This window comes from Geotrypetes seraphini, chromosome 1 (assembly GCF_902459505.1).
Source record: "Geotrypetes seraphini chromosome 1, aGeoSer1.1, whole genome shotgun sequence".
NCBI classification, from domain to species: domain Eukaryota; kingdom Metazoa; phylum Chordata; class Amphibia; order Gymnophiona; family Dermophiidae; genus Geotrypetes; species Geotrypetes seraphini.
In genome coordinates, this window is record NC_047084.1 from 484,235,691 (window position 1) to 484,252,608 (window position 16,918).

At 44.8% G+C, this 16,918-nt stretch overlaps 1 protein-coding gene across 1 annotated transcript in view; it reads right to left on the reverse strand.

Annotated features, from left to right (window-relative positions):
- Window positions 1-16,918, reverse strand: part of GLDC (glycine decarboxylase) — a 172,015-nt gene that overhangs the window by 13,450 nt on the left and 141,647 nt on the right. The window contains 2 exon segments of the mRNA XM_033925858.1: window positions 2,425-2,536; window positions 4,191-4,332. Of these exon segments, the coding sequence (XP_033781749.1) occupies window positions 2,425-2,536; window positions 4,191-4,332 (254 nt within the window).

Below are 16,918 nucleotides of genomic sequence, written 5' to 3' on the forward strand. Positions count from 1 at the left end.
AAGCACCTCTTGTGGAACACCGTTATGAACATCAACACAGTTTTGACAGTTTACAGTGTGTCATTATCGATTTGATAAGAAAAAACATTAGGGGCGGAGATCTGGATAAGATATTGCTACAGAGAGAACCGAAGTAGATCCACAAATTACGATCATTGCAATCCAAAGGCTTAAACTGCCACATCGAATGGAAAGTATGAGACAGTCAATATTTCTGAATGATCACTTTAAATGTTATGAACCGATGATCAGTCAGAAATGTGACCCCATAGTGACTTTTTTTCTTTTTTTTACTGATTGGCTGTTACTGATGGAATTTTTTTGAAATAGTCGCCACCATCTTAAGTACAGCATTAAGCTAAATCACATTGAAAGAAGCTGTGAAAAAGTGGCTGTTGGATGTTTGGTAAGAATTATTCTTCAAAACCCAATTCATAAGATATAAGTTAAGTATGAGTTAATATCAGTCTTTTATTGGAACACTTTTTTGATATCTTTAAGGGCTTATTGGAAAATTATGACATGCTGAAGCTGCAATGTGATGATTAATATCGAAGGAGACTTCAAGCAGGGATTTGGAACAACACCTTAAGCGACCTAATCCTGAACGCACCAAGATACCATTCATTCAGAAAATCACTAAAAACCCACTTATTTCTGATCCTTCAATTCCGCTCATCTCTTAACTCTTCTTATACACTCCTTCCTACCCTTTCACCCCGTTCACTCAACTGTCTTCCATACCTTCCCAAATCTAACTGATGTAACCTCACTGTCCTTACAGCATCTCTTATTGTTTACCTTCTTGAATTGAAAAAGTATGATGGGATATAAATAAAAGCTATTATTATTAAATAAAGCTATTCACACTAACCCTTGATGAAGCTGAGTGAAGTGAAACGGTTCCCGTTGGGTTGAAGTATGCTTATTTTCATAGAAGTCTTTTTGCTGGACTAGTATTGAAATAGCAGCTTTAGTGAGTAAATATGAACTGATGATAAAATTCATTAGCCCAGCAAAGACACTAGAACACAATTGGTGTGTGGGTGTTTGAGGTTCATTACTCACTTTATCACATGATATCTATAAGATTTGTTTCATTTATTTTGCTCAGTATTCTGTGAGTTTTTGAAAATGCACATCTTTGATATTTTGCATTGGGGGGGGGGGGTATTTTGTTTTCTGTATAGGAAGTCTGATTTCTTGAGGTTCCAGTCAAGTTTCTTGCCTTCTTCTCTCTATTAATGATATGTAGTCCCTGTTTCATAAATGTTGAAGGTCTATCTACTTTGTGCTTGTGACCAAAGTGCAGTTTCTGCATAGAGATTTTTTTTACTAGAGCCTAGTATAATATTTACATTGATAAGTTTGTTCTTTTTTGAGTCCTTGGAGTTAGTGCTATCATGGTATCCAAATGTGTTACACAAGTATGTGTATAGTGTTTTGATCAGATTACAAACATTAATAAAATTTTAGTTATAATATCAGATGGGGTTTCAGAACATGTTGCAGAATCTGATGTGTATTCAGGTGGTTGTCTTATAGCAGACTTGTCTGATCATGCTTAAATTATGAAACACTGCCTCTTGAAGGGTCTTTAAACCACATACACATCTATGGAAAAAAAATTCAGCTATATTTAGTGTTGGTATTGACCACAGCCTCCTTGTTGTTGGTAAGTGCTTGAAATAATTTGAGTTTAAAATGCGACATGCTACGATACAGAAATCCAGTTTTTTATTCACATGTATGCATCAATAAAAGTAGCCAGCAGCCCTTTCTCAGGCCTCAGTCCCTTCACCACTATGCCAAATTTATATACCAAATGTATGAGGAGGCAAATCTCACTCATTGGACTTCAATCTCACTCTTTAGGTCACCCTTGGCATCTCTGCACTCTGGTTCAGTACCTTTCCTCCCCTCCCTTCCCCCATCTCTCCCTTTTCTAGCATTACCTATCTCCCCCCCCTCCGTGTTCCCATTCCCACCCTTTCCAGCATTATCCCCATCAGCCCCACTGCTTCCAGCAAATAAAGCAGTATTGGGGCGGAGCTGCTGTCTAGTCGGCACAGCTGATGGCTCTTGCTGGTCCTCTTCTTGTTTAGGTGCAGAACCAGCAGAGTCAGCAGTGAGACCTAGACAGTGTCTCCACACTTATGCCACATTTTGTTTTGGTAGGAAGCAGCTTGGCTGGCAGGGGGCTAAGGAAACTGTGCCACTGGTCTGGGGGAGGACCATCCATTAAAAAAAAAAAAAAAAAGTTTGCCCAGGGTCTCATAGGTGATTAAAGTGGCCCTGCCAATACCTACTGAGATTCAAGACACAAGGAAAGTTTCTTGTTCATCGCTGAGGCACCATAAAACAAATTACAATTTAAGTTCTATATACTGAATGGCACAAAATGTTTCATGTTTTTCTACTTGCCTCTCGCTCCTCTGAAAAGGACCTTGTAGTGCTTTTCCAGCCTCCTTGCCATGTAGTTTGCATTCAGTATGGCAATTTCTGTTGCATGTTTAAGTCCTTTAGTTCCCATCATCTGGAAAGTAGAAGACAAGAATATAAAAACCAAAGATGATGGCTGTGAGGCCTGTCCAATGTGCCCATCTTCTCCAGCCCACTGCACATTTCACTCCATCTCTGCACTTGGCCTATGAACTTATTCTAGGCACATCTGTGGGGGCCCCTCCTAAATGTTTGGTCCTCCTAAATGTTTGCTTAGTTTATGCCTTAATCCTGTGCTGCTGGCATCAGATCTTTACACACCCACTAAGAAATATGCTTATGTAACTAAAGCAGATAATGCCTTAGAGGTGCTGCCTAGAAATCCTTGAAACACTCTTTGCCACTTCAGACTTAAGATATCATTCAAGATCTTCGCCTGGCCCTCCAAAATAGCTATTAGCCACAGTCTCCTTGGTTGGCATTTAATTGGATGATTCAAACGAAAAAAATCTGAAAAATTTCTAAAAGTTTGGAGATACGACACTTATTTTCAGTTTACTTTTTAATAGGGTTATCATATTTGTAGAGACAAAAAAAAAAAGACAAAAAGTAAAATGGTTGCTACCTTTGCTATAGAAATATTTAATCGTAGCAACTTTGTAAATGGCTTTTAGTTGAAGAACACACATCAAATAGTGATTGAGTTAAAGTAGATTGTCAAAACTTTCCAAACTGAGCGAGTGAGGCTGAGCATACTTATATTAAAAATTAAAAAAAAGCACGGTTATCCCTCAACAACTTTGGCCGACTTTTGGAGATGTGCAAATCTTTGCATGACATATACTTAAGGCTATGCTACACAAAACAAAATTACTTTGACAGATTCATCCAGTAATGAATCAGAGGAGATCAGCAATCTCTCTTTAGCACCCCTAGGTATCCAGACTAATAGGCCAGACAATTTCTCTCATTATGTGGGTTGGTGCATTTGTCAGGCACATAAAAGAAGAGGATATTTTCCTAAAAATTAAAAACCCTGGAGGTCATAGCTGAAGAACTCCAAAAGGAGAACATGTCCTCTAAAGAGGATATATAGTAACCCTGCTTTTTAGTATATCCCAAGGTTTCCAAACTAATCTGGATATAATGTTCTTCATCAATGCAACTTCCATTAGCTGCCCTTAGCACAGATTACACACAGTTTTTTACTATTCACTGGTTGCAGGCTACTAGATCGACCCCTTTACTCAAACAAGGATCATTTAATTAGCAAGTTCATAAAGACTGGCATTTGAACAAATGTCAGTCTGTTTTAAGAAAGAACAGTAAACGTACATCAGCGGCTTTTTCTAAGTACCTATTTTACTTATAATTTTAATGCACCCTATTGTCTATTTTCTGTAAACCGCTTAAGGAATTTCAAAGTACCTATTCTTTATTTATTTATCTTATTTTTATTGTATCCTTTAATGTATATTTCTCTGTAAACCTATATTACTTATCATTTTAATGCACCCTATTATCTATTTTCTGTAAACCGCTTAGAATCCTAACGGAGTTTAGCGGTATATAAGAAATAAATTACATTACATTACATTACAAAATAGGTTTTAATGATGAAAGACATTACCATGTAGCATGCCAGCTTAAAGACAGATGTGACTTCTCCCTCTCCCTCACTAACAAGAAAATATGGCATATATTAGACGGCACTTGCAAGGTGGCACCATAGTTTTAGGAAACTGTACCTTGATGTATGCCCAGGAGATTGGCAAAATAGCACTGGAGCCCCATGGCGCAGCACTCACTGTACCCAAGGAGCTGGCAGCATTATCTGACTGGACTGTAATGACTGGATGGCTAGGCAGATATGGAGCAAGATGCTTCTTCCTAAAATGCATAAGTGAAATTAGTGTCATAAGCTATGACCATACATAGTGGCGTAGCAGGAATTAACTTCAACGGTGCTCCATGTGACCGCGTAATCTTTCCCCACTGACGTCACTTCCTATGCGAGGCACCCGGAAGCGACATCAACGGGAGAGACTGCTGTCACAAGGAGCACATTAAAAGTTGTTGCTCATGGCAGTGAACAACTAGAAGTACAGGGAAGGGGGGGGGAGTTGCCGGTGCCCCCACCAACATGGCACCTGGGCAGGTCGCACCCCCCCCCCACACACACACACTTACTATGCCACTGACCACACATTAGCCTTAAATGGGCTTCACTTAATTCCCAAATCATATGATGCTTTGTGTCTTAGCTAACCATAGGTTTACTGACCCTCAAGTAAATACCTGGAGTACATTTAAGCCAGCATTTCCTTCCTCCATTGGAATGTTCAACTTACCGTATTTTCATGCATATAACGCGCGCGTTATACGCGTTTTTACCTACCGCGCATACCCCTCGCGCGTTATACGCGTGAGCGCGGTATACAAAAATTTTTTTACATAGTTCCCACCCCGCCCAATGCCCGATTCACCCCCCCCAGCTGGACCGCTCGCACCCCCACCCCGAACGACCGCTCGCACGCACTCCCACCCGCACCCGCATCCACGATCGGAGCAAGAGGGAGCCCAAGCCCTCTTGCCCGGCCGACTCCCCGACAATATCGGGCCAGGAGGGAGCCCAAACCCTCCTGGCCACGGTGACCCCCTACCCCCACCCCGCACTACATTACAGGCAGGAGGGATCCCAGGCCCTCCTGCCCTCGACGCAAACCCCCCTCCCTCCAACGACCGCCCCCCCCCAAGAACCTCCGACCGCCCCCCTAGCCGACCCGCGACCCCCCTGGCTGACCCCCACGACACCCCCACCCCCCTTCCCCGTACCTTTGGTAGTTGGCCAGACAGACGGGAGCCAAACCCGCCTGTCCGGCAGGCAGGCAACGACGGAATGAGGCCGGATTGGCCCATCCGTCCCAAAGCTCCGCCTACTGGTGGGGCCTAAGGCGCGTGGGCCAATCAGAATAGGCCCTGGAGCCTTAGGTCCCACCTGGGGCGCGGCCTGAGGCACATCCGAGGGTGAACGGAGAGTCAGGACAGCGCACGGAGAGTCGGGGCAGTGCACGGAAAGTCAGGGAGGGTGAACGGAGAGTCAGGACAGCGCACGGAGAGGCGGGGCAGTGCACGGAAAGTCAGGGAGGGTGAACGGATAGTCGGGACAGCGCACGGAGAGTCGGGGAGGGCGAAAGCAGAGTCGGGGTGGCCAGAGGAGAGTCGGGGCGGGCGAAAGGACAGTCGGGCTGCATGCGCGGTATACCCGTGAGCGCGGTATACAAAAGTTTTTGTACATAAAATCGTGGTTTCTGCGCGCTATACCCGTGTGCGCGTTTTACACGGGTGCGCGTTATCTGCGTGAAAATACGGTAATCAGAACTAGTGATGGGATCTGCTGCTTAAGTCTTCACTGAAGAGTTAGCCCAGTTTTCCCTCATTCTCTCTTCCTAGTTCACTTTAGACCAGTTATTATAACTATCCTGGGCTGGGAAGCCATATGCCAGGGCTGTTTCTGGGACCTTGTAATCATGGTACTTAAATATGACCACTAGATGTCACCATTATTCAATAGTTCTCAAAAAAATATATAAGGTCACCTGATATTAACTTTTGTAGTTGTTCACCTATGAATACCCCAAGTGCTCAGAACCATATGGTAGAGAAACTGCAACCGGGGATAAGCCCCTAAATGCGGCATCCTTGGTCAATCTTTAAACAGCAATCATTTTTAAACCATTGCTATGTCCATACAAACAAACTGTTTGTCTCCTATGAATGTACTATCTGGCACTTGTACCCTTACGCACAGAGACTCTTGCATATATGACGTACATGTCATCTATTCTAGTGTATATTTATGAAAGGAATTTTTGAAATAAAGTAAAATTCTGGGCACTCCAACTCCACAAACTTAAATCTTTCACATTATGCAACTTGTCTCACCAGTGTTAAAGGTGCCATGAGCTCCCCCCATCTGATCTTGCTCAAATGATCACAATCCTAGTTCATGCTGTGAATCAGTAGGAGTGGTATATTTGATTATCTGCCCATGTCAGCTTTATTCATTGGTCATACCACCAGGAGCATCCAAACTAGGATTGTGCCCAGTGTTCACGTGGGGTGGCAGACTGTGTCCTCACTCGGCTTCAATCGTGAGGTCGAGTAGTGGGTGTTTCTTCTTTAACATTGTCATCTGATTCAGTCAGGGATAAGTAGGCGGGATGGTTGAGAGATGCACAGGAACAGGAAGTAAATATGTAAAGAACGAGAGGTACCCTCCAGCAGAGTCAGGAAACTAAGTTTCAAGCAAGTATTTATTAACAAACTAACGCAGGTTTTGCTGTTTTTCACAGGTAAAACCACTTGGTCTAAGTGAACAGTGGGTTCTCTGAGGCAGCCGTTCTGGCGGAATGTGTCAGAACATGAAATAATTTACACACATTTTTTCATCATGTAAAGTGAACAAGTCTCAGTACAGTCATAGGAGACAAATAGTTTGTTTTTACATGTTTGTATGGACTTAAACGGCAATCATTTTTAAACCATTGTAAGTGCTATGATTGACCAAGTGTGCCGCATTTAGGGGTTTGTCCCTGGTTGCTGTTTCTCTACCTATGGTTCTGAGCACTTGGGGCATTCATAGGTGAACTACGAAAGTTAATTTCAGGTGACTTTTTTTTTTTTTTGAGAACTGTTGCATTTTGGATTCACCTTCAAGTTAAGACATTTTTCCCAAAAGGTTGTTTTTGGGTACCATTATTCAATGACCAGGACCTCGACCCCTAGAGCAACATCTCTCAAACTGTGTGCCCCGATGAGATTTCAGATGTGCCATGAGGGATTCAAGAATTTTATTTTATTTTGAAAATTCCTTTCATAAGTATAAACTAGAATAGTTGACATGTACGTCAGATATGCAAGAGTCTGTCAATGTTATGAGCATTTGTATGCATAAGGATACAACCCCCAGAGAGGCATCATTTTTTTGACATTTGTCCTTGAAAGTCAACGGCAAGTAACATAGTAGATGACGGCAGATAAAGACCTGAATGGTCCATCCAGTCTGCCCAACCTTACCCACTCTTTAAAATTACTGGTTCAATTTTTTTAAAAAATTTCTTCTTAGCTATTTCTGGGCAAGAATCCAAAGCTCTGCCCAGTACTGTGCTTAGGTTCCATCTACTGAAGTCTCTGTCAAAGCTCACTCCAGCCCATCTAAACTTATCCCAGCCATCAAAGCCCTCCCCAGCCCATCCTAAACCAAATGGCCATATACTGACATTGTGCAGTCTGCCCAGTACTGGTCTTACTTAGTTCAAAAAAGCATAGGATGAACAGAGGATCTAGAATCAGAAAATAGTAAATATTGAATGTCACCTGTCACACTTGAGTTTAAAACCAGATGTCATCCAGAAGACGGATACGTTTAATGGTTACCATTTGACATGTGGAAGATGCCAAATATGCCCTCTGACAATACAAGAGGCATCTTTTAAGAATCCATTAAACCATAAAGTATATTATTTAAAGACATCAAACCACATGCAAAACGGATCATATGGTATATATAATTAAATGTCCATGTCAAAAATTTATATCGGAAAAACAACTAAACAATTTAAAATCTGTATGACAGAACATAAATCTTGTTTTCATTTGCAACGAAAAGAAGCACTTTTAGTAGCACATTGTTTAACATATAACCATTCCTTTGAACAGTTATGTTGTATGATTATTGATAAAATTCCTGAATCAGTACGAGGGGGGGATAGGGGAAAAAAATTAGACAGAACAAAAATGGATAGATCGTTTACATTGTATGCAACCCAAAGGATTAAACACGACAGTGAATTGGCAGATCTTTTTTTAACAACACTTTAACAATACTTTATTAATATAGGACTGAGATCAATATATTTATTACATAGTACATTTGATAAAGAAAGGATTCATCATTATTATGCTTCAAGTAATTAGTTTTCAATAAGGGTATAGTTAATTCTTTTACTAAAGGCGAGCATGCCAAGAATTCATTTAAAATTCATTTCTAAATAATTTAAATATGTTCAGGGATAATAATATATTTAACTATATATCAATTAAATATATTATTATCCCTGAACATATTTAAATTATTTAGAAATGAATTTTAAATGAATTCTTGGCATGCTCGCCTTTAGTAAAAGAATTAACTATACCCTTATTGAAAACTAATTACTTGAAGCATAATAATGATGAATCCTTTCTTTATCAAACGTACTATGTAATAAATATATTGATCTCAGTCCTATATTAATAAAGTATTGTTAAAGTGTTAAAAAAGATCTGCCAATTCACTGTCGTGTTTAATCCTTTGGGTTGTAACGTTAGACATCAGCTATGCATTTCAGAAAAATTAATTGATTAAATAAAACTATTTAATCAATTAATTTTTCTGAAACGTTTAGTTGACGTCTAACGTTAATACCTAAAGTTAGTATCATTTCCTGTGAATAAACACTGGAAATGACAAAAAAGCCTTTAAAATTAGAATGAAGAGAGCTTTTGTCTATTTGCGTTTCATATAGCTTCAACGGTTAGAATATGCCAAGGTAGCACTAAAAGGTAAGCAAGCATTCTTTACTTTAAGAAAGTTTTAAGCGATTATTCTAAAGGGTTTTAAGATATTACTGTTATTAAAAATGAGTTCAGGTAAAAGCCTTTATTTGTATAAGTTTTTTGATTAAAATATGATTCTAAACAGCCTGACATTTTTTAAAATTTCTTAAGTTATTTAAATCATTTAACTTTAAGGCATTATGAAACACACATTATGAAATTAAATTAAATTAAATCAAGTTAAAACTGTATTGATATAAGGAATCCTTACGCGGCCTCCTAGAGTCTTCACTAATAGTAAGAACGAGTTTGTCTCAACTTCATCTTAAATTAAATAATTCTGGCATGTATAATATATATATATATATTTCTTTATCTTTATAGTATTTGCAATCGCAAAACATCAGTTTCCTGAAGAAGCTCTTTAGACAATGTCAGACCGAAACGGAGCTCCTCCGTCGCATTATATCTTAACGGCCAGGTAGAAAACTACGCCCGAGATAAGTATTCTATAAAAGATTGTAAGAGTCCCCAGTAGGGGTGAAAGTAAAAAATTATACAAGCTATTTTTGCAAGTGCCCATAGAGGCAATATATCTAAATAACAATAGCAAAAGCTTATATATAAAGAAATAAAATTTAAAAATCAAATATTAGAATTCAAAGAGAGACATTTGGACCGATGATAGCCCGCATGTAGGTTATTGGCTAAGACTGGTTCTAACGGCAAATAACTGCAGGCACCTGAGATCCATAATCTCTAACAAAGTCTTCTTTAGAGATATGCTTGTTGGTGTGTTTCACTTGAAAAAAAACGGATTTACCATTTTCCTCTCCACCACTTCCCTCAGGAGCACATTCCAGGCATCCACCACCCTCTCCGTAAAGAAGAATTTCCTTACATTGCTCTTGAGTCTACCACCCCTCAAACTCGAATTATGTCCTCTGGTTTTACCATTTTCCTTTCTCTGGAAAAGATTTTGTTCTACTTTAATACCCTTCAAGTATTTGAACCTCTAAATTGTATCTCCCCTATCCCTCCTTTCCTCTAGGGTATACATATTCAGGGCTTCCAGTCTCTCCTCATACATCTTTTGGTGCAAACCTCCTATCATTTCCATCACCCTCATCTGGACTGCTTCAAGTCTTATGTCCTTTGTCACATACAGTCTCCAAAACTGAACACAATATTCCAAGTGGGGCCTCACCAACGACCTGTACAGGGGCATCAACACCTTTCTTCTACTGGTTACGCCTCATTATACAGCCCAGCATCCTTCTGGCAACAGCCACCACCTTGTCACACTATTTTCTCACCTTTAGATCTTTGGACATTATCACCCCAAAGTCCCTCTCCCCATCTGTGCACATCAGCCTTTCACTTACCAGCACATACGGCTCCTTCCAATTATTAATCCCCAAAGCATTACTCTGCATTTCTTTGCATTGAATTTTAGTTGCCAGATATCAGACCATTCCTCTAACTTTTGTAGATCCTTTTTCATGTTTTCCATTCCCTCCTCAGTTTCTACTGTGTTACAAATCTTGGTATCATCAGCAAAAAGGCAAACTTTCCTTCTAACCCTTCAGCAATGTCACTCAAACATATTGAACAGGATCGGCCCTAGCACCGATCCTTGAGGGACTCCACTACTCACCTTTCCTTCATCTGAGTGACTTCCATTAACTACCACCCTCTGGCGTCTGTCTTACAACCAGTTTCTAATCCAGTTCACTACTTTGGATCCTAACTTAAACCTGTCAAGTTTGTTCAAGAGCCTCCTACAAGGAACCGTGTCAAAGGCTTTGCTGAAATCTAAGTAAATTACATCTAGATTATGTCCTTGATCTGGTCACCTAATCAAAAAATTCAATCAGATTCGTTTGTCACGATTTACCATATGCAGTAGTTATCCTAACTTGAGCAACAAAGCAACCAAGATTTTGTTACCGTTTGGATCTTCTTATCTTTGTGAACTTGGATTTTCAGCTCTGACAGAAATTAAAATTGAAAAAAAAAGAGAACGACTGCAGATAGTGAATGATGAAACGCATGTTTGCTTGTTGACTTATCGAGCCACGTTTTAAGTTAATTTGCACTAAAAAAAAAAAAGAGCATATCCATCGCATTGATTAGAAATTCTACTCTATCTACTTTAGTTTCACCATTGTTACATAAGAAGATAAGAACTTAAGCAGTGCCTCTGCTGGGTCAGACCAGAGGTCCATCATGCCCAGCAGTCCGCTCACACAGCAGCCCATCTGATCCAGGACCTGTATAGTAATCCTCTATCTATACCCTTCTATCCCCTTTTCCTTCAGGAAAAGCACAGTTACTTACCGTAACAGGTGTTATCCAGGGACAGCAGGCAGATATTCTTAACGCATGGGTGACGTCGCCGACGGAGCCCCGGTACGGACCTTTAACTAGAAAGTTCTAGTTGGCCGCACCGCGCATGTGCGAGTGCCTTCCCGCCCGACGGAGGAGTGCGTGGTCCCCAGTTAAGATAAGCCAGCTAAGAAGCCAACCCGGGGAGGAGGGTGGGACGTAAGAATATCTGCCTGCTGTCCCTGGATAACACCTGTTACGGTAAGTAACTGTGCTTTATCCCAGGACAAGCAGGCAGCATATTCTTAACGCATGGGTGACCTCCAAGCTAACAGAGAGGGAGGAGGGATGGTTGGCCATTAGGAAAATAAATATTGTAACACAGATTGGCCGAAGTGTCCATCCCGTCTGGAGAAGGCATCCAGACAGTAGTGAGTAGTGAACGTGTGAACTGAGGACCAAGTGGCAGCCTTGCAGATTTCCTCGATGGGCGTGGAACGGAGGAAAGCCACAGAAGCAGCCGTAGCTCTGACCCTGTGGGCCGTGACAGCACCTTCCAGTGAGAGACCGGCCCGGGAATAACAGAACGCAATACAGGCAGCAAGCCAGTTGGAAAGCGTCCGTTTAGAGACAGGGCGACCTAGACGGTTAGGATCGAAGGTCAGAAAGAGCTGAGGAGACGAGCGGTGAGCCCTGGTACGGTCAAGGTAGTATGCAAGGGCACGCTTACAATCCAGCGTGTGCAACGCCTGTTCCCCAGGTTGAGAATGGGGCTTAGGGAAAAAGACAAGCAACACAATGGATTGGTTGAGGTGAAAAGTAGAGAATGACACGGTGAAAAAATTGGTCCCCGTCACCGCCCCGTCCCCGTCTCACCATCCTCTGCACCGCCCCGTCACCGCCATTCCCTTCACCGCCCCGTCACCGCCACTGCCACCCCATTCACCGCCCCGTCACCGCCACTGCAACCCCATTCACCGCCCCGTCACCGTCACCGCTGCATACATAAAAGCCTCAAACGGGTACGATTTTATATACTTTTCTTTATTTACGTATAAAGGAAACATTCTTTAAAACTTTAAAACTTAGTTAAATATTAGTTAATAACTATACAAAAACAAAACACGCAGAGAAAAAATTAATTAATATAAATTCTCAAAACTGACACATTTTGATCACTAAATTTAAAATAGTTATTTTTCATACAGTTTTTCAATCACTAATCTTCCACCACCCCTGGGGCTAGCAATGCAAAAACAAACACGACATGTACTTTAAATGCCCTACATGGTAAGTAGACGCGGCCGCTGTACCTAATCGCGGCAAAGATCTCCCTGCCGTGATTAGCATAGTGACCGCGGCTACTGCTGCAAGTCTCCCCTCCCCCCAGCGATCACGGCAGGAGGGCACCCAACCCCTCCTGTAGACCCCCCCACCAACGGCCCTCCCGACAATCGCAGCAGAAGGGTACCCAACCCCTCCTGCCAGTCCTCCCAATGGCCTCCCCTAAGATCGCCGGCAGGAGGGTACCCAACCCCTCCTGCTGGACCCCCCCCCCAATGTACCCTCCCACCCCGGAACCCCCTTAGTCTTACTTTCCAAGTTGGACCGGACGGCTCCTCACACGTATGGCCAGCAGGCTTGCCTCCGTCCAAATGAGGCGGGCCCGCCCCTACCCTGCCCAACCCACAGGATCCTAGGGCCTGATTGGTCTAGGCACCTAAAGCCACTCCCGCTATAGGAGGGGCCTTAGGTGCTTGGGCCAATCAGGCCCTAGGATCCTGTGGGTTAGGCAGGGGAGGGGAGGGGCGGGCCCGCCTCATTTGGACGGAGGCAGGCCTGCTGGCCAGACGAGCGAGGAGCTGTCCGGTCCAACTTGGAAAGTAAGACTAAGGGTGGTGTTTCGGGATGGCGGGGTTTGTTGGGGGAGGGTCCGGCAGGAGGGGTTGGGCACCCTCCTATTGGCGATATAGGGGGCCGTTGGGGGTGCCGGCAGGAGGGGTTGGGCACCCTCCTACCAGTGATCATAGGGGGGCTGTTGGGGAGCTGGCAGGAGGGGTTGGATATCCTCCTGCTGCGATCGTCGGGGGGGCTGTTGGGGTAGGCAGGAGGGGATGGGTACCCTCCTGCCGCGATCGTTGGGGAGGGCTGGTTCTGTCGGCATGAAGGGCTGAGGGCGATCGTCGGGGGGGGGGGCGGGTTCTATTGGCAGGAAGGGTTGATCTGACAAATGAGGAGCACGGTGAAACACAGGTAAATAGCGGTTCCTAGAAGGGGGGACATTGGCCTGCGGGGACAAATCTATTCACCGTTTTTGCGGGCGGTGAAAGGATTTGTCCCCGCATCTGCGGCGATTTGCTAATGAGGTCACCATAACCCGCAGCCAAACCGCAGCCACGCAGCGGTTCGCTGCGGGGATCGCTCCCCGTGTCATTCTCTAGTGAAAAGCCGAGACCACCTTGGGAAGGAATTTAGGATGGGTACGCAGAACCACCTTGTCATGGTGAAAAACAGTGAACGGTGGATCGGCGACCAGTGCATGCATCTCACTAACCCTCCTGGCAGAGGTGATGGCAATGAGGAAAAGCACCTTCCATGTTAGAAGTTTGAGCGAAGTTGTGGCAAGAGGCTCAAAAGGAGGTTTCATGAGGGCTGATAAAACCACATTCAGGTCCCAGATGACAGGAGGAGGCTTCAGAGGTGGTTTGACATTGAAGAGGCCTCTCATGAACCGGGAAACCAGTGGATGAGCCGTGAGCGGTTTTCCGAGGATAGGCTCATGAAACGCAGTGATGGCACTGAGGTGGACTCTGATTGAGGTAGACTTAAGGCCAGCGTCGGACAGAGAGAGCAAATAGTCCAGTACAGTTTCCACCGCCAATGAGGTGGGATCGTGATGATGCAGTAGACACTAAGAGGAGAACCTGGTCCACTTCTGATGGTAACATTGGAGGGTGGCAGGTTTCCTGGAGGCATCCAAAATGCGACGGACAGGCTGAGACAGATTCTCTGGAGAGGTCAGCCCGAGAGAAACCAAGCTGTCAAGTGGAGCGAAGACAGATTGGGATGTAGTAGAGACTGATGCTGCTGTGTAAGTAGAGTAGGAAATACCGGAAGAGGAATGGGCTCCCTGGAGCTGAGCTGAAGCAGGAGGGAGAACCAGTGTTGGCGAGGCCACCGAGGAGCGATGAGAATCATGGTGGCCCTGTCCCTGCGGAGTTTGGATAACGTCCGCAACATCAGAGGTAGTGGAGGAAAGGCATAGAGGAACCGATCCGTCCAGTCGAGCAGGAATGCATCTGGGGTCAGACGATGAGGAGAGAAGAGTCTGGAACAGAACTGGGGCAGCTGATGGTTGTGAGGAGCTGCAAAGAGGTCCACCTGCGGAGTGCCTCAGCGAGCAAAGATGGAGCGGAGTGTTGGAGGATCCAGAGTCCACTCGTGAGGTTGAAGGATGCGGCTGAGATTGTCGGCCAGGGAGTTCTGTTCGCCCTGGATATAGACAGCCTTGAGGAAGAGATTGCGGGCTGTGGCCCAGGTCCAGATGCGGAGAGCCTCCTGACAGAGGAGGCGAGATCCGGTGCCGCCTTGCTTGTTTATGTAGTACATGGCGACTTGATTGTCTGTGCACAGGAGAAGAACCTGAGGGCAGAGAAGGTGCTGGAAGGCCTTGAGAGCATAGAACATGGCTCTGAGTTCCAGAAAATTGAGGTGATGTTGACGCTCCTGAGGGGTCCAGAGTCCCTGGGTGCGTAGATCTCCCAGGTGAGCTCCCCACGCATAGGGGGAGGCATCCGTGGTTATGATCATGGAGTGAGGGGGTAGATGAAAGAGTAGACCCCTGGAAAGATTGGAGGAGTTCAACCACCATTGAAGAGATTGCTGAAGAGACGATGTCACAGAGATGGGATGAGAAAGAGGATCCGTGGTCTGTGACCATTGGTTGGCTAGAGTCCACTGAGGTGTCCTGAGGTGGAGTCGTGCCAGAGGAAGTACATGGACCGTCATGGCCATGTGGCCCAAGCGGACCATCATTTGCCGAGCTGGGACGGTTTGATGAAGGAGCACCTGACGACAGAGGTGGAGCAGGGTCCGGTGTCGGTCGAAGGGGAGAAACGCCCTCATCAGAGTGGTGTCGAGAACTGCTCCGATGAACTGAAGTCGCTGTGTGGGAAGCAGATGCGACTTGGGATAGTTGATCTCGAACCCCAAGAGATTGCGGAAAGAGATGGTGTGATGAGTGGCTTGCAGCACAAGTGGAGACGTAGGTGCTTTCATCAACCAATCATCCAAGTAGGGGAACACCTGGAGGTTGTGAGACCTGAGGAAGGCCGCCACCACAATAAGGCACTTGGTGAACACCCTGGGCGATGATGCGAGGCCAAAGGGTAGTACTTTGTACTGATAGTGGCGGTGCTGAATCTGAAAGCGGAGGTAGCGACGTGAATTCAGATTGATGGGGATGTGAGTGTAGGCCTCTTTGAGGTCTAGGGAACATAGCCAGTCGTGTTGAGAGAGGAGAGGGTAAAGCGTGGCCAGGGAGAGCATTCTGAACTTCTCTTTGACCAGACACTTGTTGAGGTCCCTGAGATCGAGGATGGGACGAAGGTCTCCGGTTTTCTTGGGAACCAGGAAGTAGCAGGAGTAGAATCCCTGGCCCCTTTGGTCCGGAGGTACCTCTTCGATGGCATTGAGACGAAGGAGTGATTGGACCTCCCTCAGGAGGAGGAGGATTTGGGAAGATTGAGAAGCAGACTCTACGGGAGGATTGTCTGGAGGAAGAGTCTGGAAGTTGAGAGAGTAGCCGTGGCGAATGATGTTGAGGACCCATTGGTCTGATGTGATGACCTCCCAACGGCTGAGGAAAAGTTCGAGGTGACCTCCGATAGGCTGAGGAAGAGGCAATGATGGTGGGAGACTGGCTATGCCCTGGAGAAAAGAGTCAAAAGGGCTGAGATGGTTTTGACGGAGGTAGAGGCTTAGCAGGTTGGTGAGACTGAGAGCGAGCCTGAGTTTGATGCTGGTGCCGAGGTCGGCCCGGCTGCTGTTGAGGTGGTTGAGAGGTCTGGCCGAGAACCTGCGCTGGTAGGAAGACTGCTGTCTGTAGGTGCGAGCAGGTGGAGTCTTCTTTTTAGGTTTGATCAGAGTGTCCCACCTGGTCTCATGTGCTGAGAGCTTCTGGGTTGTTGAGTCCAGGGACTCTCCGAAGAGTTCATCACCCAGACAAGGTGCGTTAGCCAGGCGGTCCTGGTGGTTAATGTCTAGGTCAGAGACTCTCAGCCATGCCAAACGGCGCATGGCCACCGCCATGGCAGATGCGCGAGAGGTCAGCTCAAATGAGTCGTAGATGGAGCGAACCATGAATTTCCTGAGTTGGAGGAGGCTGGAAATATGTTGCTGGAAAAGAGGGACCTTACGTTCAGGAAGATATTTCTGTAAGGAGGAGAGCTGTTGCACCAGATGCTTCATGTAGAAGGAGAAGTGGAAGGTGTAGTTGTTGGCTCTATTGGCTAACATGGCATTTTGGAAAAGGCGCTTACCAAATTTA